We start from the raw sequence: 3,451 nt of genomic DNA, 5'->3' as shown, positions 1-3,451 counted from the left end.
GAAGAAAAACTAAACACATGAAACAAGGAGGTAACTTCAAAAGACAATTTTTCAATCTTTCTTATATAGTCATTAGGATCAACGTTCACTTTATATATAAATATATTTTATTAAAATAATTAAACTCTTTTGATAGATTTAAAGTTGTGCTGAAAGACTTTAAAAAAAACAAATCATGGTTACAGTGACAATTTCTAAAAAAATATATATATTTAAAGTTGTGTTTTTAAGTACAACTCTATTAAAAATAATTAAATAAAAAATATATAACGTGTTTTGAAGGATGATTTTAGGTTTGAAATTGCACAAAATGAAAATTTTGAAAACATAATTTCTTAATTTTAAAGTTGTACTTCAAAATATAATTTATCTATTTTTATAATTTTTTTAAAATTTATCTATTTCAATAAATCTTTACAAAATTACACCGTATTGATAAATTAACCCCTCTTTTACTCTACACACCGTTATTCCTTTTAAAAATTGTTTCCGCCAAGTGCCATCTAAATATATTTCTAATCTAATATCATACTATTTATAATAATTTAATAAATACGCATGATCGGTTAAACCATAGCATGCAAAAATTACTCACTACCTTTTATTTATTTTAGAAGCCAAATAATAAAAATAAATTAAAAATTTATAATTGAATTTATTAAACCTATTAAAAGTATTTAAACATAAAATTAAGAACATATTCTATGTTAATCAAATAAAATTTATAACTAAAAATATATAGTTATTTTTAAAATTATATAAACAAATTATTTACATATCACATAAGTTATACAAATATCGGTTTCATATCAAGTAATTTTTCTTTCTACCATATCAAATAATTTTATTATTAAATTTTAACCTTTGAATTTAGTTTTATTATGACTAATTTTTTTTTGAATAAACTAAAGGATTATACTAAAAATTAATTTATTGAAAATAATAAAATATCAAAATTAAATAACGACCATGCATTTATTGATATGCCATAAAACTTTTTTATAACAATTTCGAAGACCTTATAGCTATAAAACAATACAAAAAATAGGATATATATTCATATGTGTGTCACCATATGTAAAGCTATTTTTATATCAGCTATTGAAATTGTTTATTAAAAGAATGATTATGTTTTATCATCGATTTAAGTATTTCATCAAGAAAATTATATAAATGCAAAATTAATATTGATACTACACTACAAGAAAATCATGAAATAGAAACCAATTTGTAGAAACCAAAATAATTAGTTGCAATAGTAACTAAATTAGAGACCATTTTAGAAACTAAAAAGAAATTTGGTTTCTAAATTAGTTTCTATTATTGTTAAATAGTTTCTAAATTGGTATCTAATTAGCAACCAAGTTTTTGCTACCAAATTTAGAAACTAAATATTTGGTACTTAAAACCTTAGTTGCTAATTAGATACCAATTTAGAAACTATTTAACAATAATAAAAAATAATAAAAACTAATTTAGAAACCAAATTTTCATTTAGTTTCTAAAATGGTATCTATTTTAGTTACTATTGTAACTAATTATTTTGGTTTCTAAAAATTGGTTTCTATTTCAAGATTTTCTTGTACTGCTATACACGCTGCATTATTATAATAATTTTTTAACATATATAATAATATAATGTATATTAAAGAAAAAAAAATTATTAACCATTCATCAACAATCCAAGACAAACATACAACAACCAAAGATTTTGTTGGTTCTCTGCATAATTGATTCAATCCTGGGGCTGTTGACACAGAACACTAATTTCGGTGATTTTAGCTAACAATTTGAAACTGACTCCTTGCATGCTTCAATGGTGGATTTTGTTTGCACTTGATGTTGAAAACTGAATAATAAGACAAAATTTCTGCAACTTCTCTTGATCTTACGATGCGTGATGGGAAGGGAAGGCAAGCTCGCCATTCGCAAAGATACGATGGGATTAGCTCAGGTCAAAAACATAAGGGAAGGGAAGCTCGCCATTTGCAAAGGCAAGTCGGGGTCCGCGCAGGTCAGAAACACAAGTATGACTTCACCACCTTCTTCTTTTCTAATTTTCCAAATGGGTTTGGAGAGATGGATATGCACAAGGTCTTCCAAAGATGGGCAAGAGTAAAAGAAGTGTTTATTTCTCGAAAGCTGAACAAGTGGGGCAGGAGATTCGGTTTTGTCCGTTTTTTTGAGGTGAGACATGTGGGGAAATTAGAGAAGGAGTTGGATCAAATATATATAAGTAACATGAAGCTTCACGTGAACGTACCGAGGTATCGAAGACTTGAGTCAGAACCCAGAAGGGAACAGAGAAAGGGCGAAAAGACACCTTTTTTAGAGTCACAAGGAGGACCTAGGAGGTGGGGCCAGGCTGATGGCCCAGTAGGAAAAGGAAGGGCGATCAGGAAGGAGATCTGGGTGGAAAAAAGAGGGAAGAAATCTTACGCAGAGATAGTCAAAGGAGACAATCAGCAGAAGTGGAAGGATCCAGCTATTGCAACTCATAAACAGATTCTACCGTGGATGGAGAATAGTGTCATTGGCCAGTTCAGTGAAGATCTAGACTTTGAACAGCTGGAGGATGAGGTTCTGAAGGGGGGCATGAGCATGATAAACGTACGCTACTTGGGTGATAATCTAGCCATGCTGACGCCAAGAGAAGGGGAGAGTATGGAGAACTTGATAAATCTCAATAAGGATTGGTTTGAGAGTGTCTTTGACAGCATCAAGCCGTGGTCGGAGAATCACGTAGCGGGTCATAAAATTGTGTGGGTAAGGTGCTATGGGATACCCATCTCTCTCTGGACCAAGGATTGCTTCTCCAAAGTAGTAGGTGAAATGGCATCGTTAGTGTCAATTGATAAATCTACTCTCCTATGGGAAAACCTCGAGTATGCTAGATTACAAGTCCGGCTACTGATAAATCAGAATGCAAGGCTGGAGAAAAGTATGTGGATCAATGACCATCTTTTCAACATACGTGTAGAGGAGGAAATACCTTGAGAAAACAGAGGTCCGTGTAAATGCAGCTATGAAGGCTTTGCTTCCTCTGATAGCATCTCCTCGTCGGAGACCTATGTAGAGGAAACTGCGTGCTCTATCAATAGTTGTGAAGAGGAGGTCGGGAGGAGGGACCGAGAGGCACGGTGGTCGAAGGAGGAGGTGAACGGAGGAGAGGTGGGGGGAGAAGGAGAGAGAAAAGCAGAAACGACAAATTGTTTAGTATTGGAGGAAGATATGCTGCAGGGGGTACAATGTCAGAGTAAAAGTAATAAAGGTTTCACATATGAGGTAAGGGGGGCCCAGAGGTTGTCAGGAGAGGCTGCGGACCTGAAGTCTTTTAATCAAAAGGTTGTATCTTCCCAATACAGCCCTCTCAAACAGGATGACATGGCCAAGTTAGTGGTCGACGTGGAGTTTGGTTATGCTATGACTGAATCCTTCATGGGTTTGGGCC

The 3,451-nt window shown here is 32.8% G+C and overlaps 1 protein-coding gene across 1 annotated transcript; it reads left to right on the top strand.

The window, feature by feature from the left end:
- Nucleotides 1-1,893: 1,893 nt before the first annotated feature.
- LOC137838866 (uncharacterized) lies at nt 1,894-2,997 on the top strand. Its single transcript, XM_068648079.1, has one exon. The coding sequence runs from the start codon at nt 1,894-1,896 to the stop codon at nt 2,995-2,997; it is 1,104 nt and encodes a 367-aa protein (XP_068504180.1).
- Nucleotides 2,998-3,451: the final 454 nt, after the last annotated feature.

Source organism: Phaseolus vulgaris, chromosome 4 (genome assembly GCF_051622355.1).
Source record: "Phaseolus vulgaris cultivar YP4 chromosome 4, ASM5162235v1, whole genome shotgun sequence".
In the NCBI taxonomy this organism is placed as follows: domain Eukaryota; kingdom Viridiplantae; phylum Streptophyta; class Magnoliopsida; order Fabales; family Fabaceae; genus Phaseolus; species Phaseolus vulgaris.
This window is presented reverse-complemented; position numbering and strand designations above follow the sequence as displayed.

What these genes read in the sequence shown, in the direction of transcription:
- LOC137838866 (XM_068648079.1), top strand. Translation starts at nt 1,894, where the DNA reads ATGCGTGATGGGAAGGGAAGGCAAGCTCGCCATTCGCAAAGATACGAT.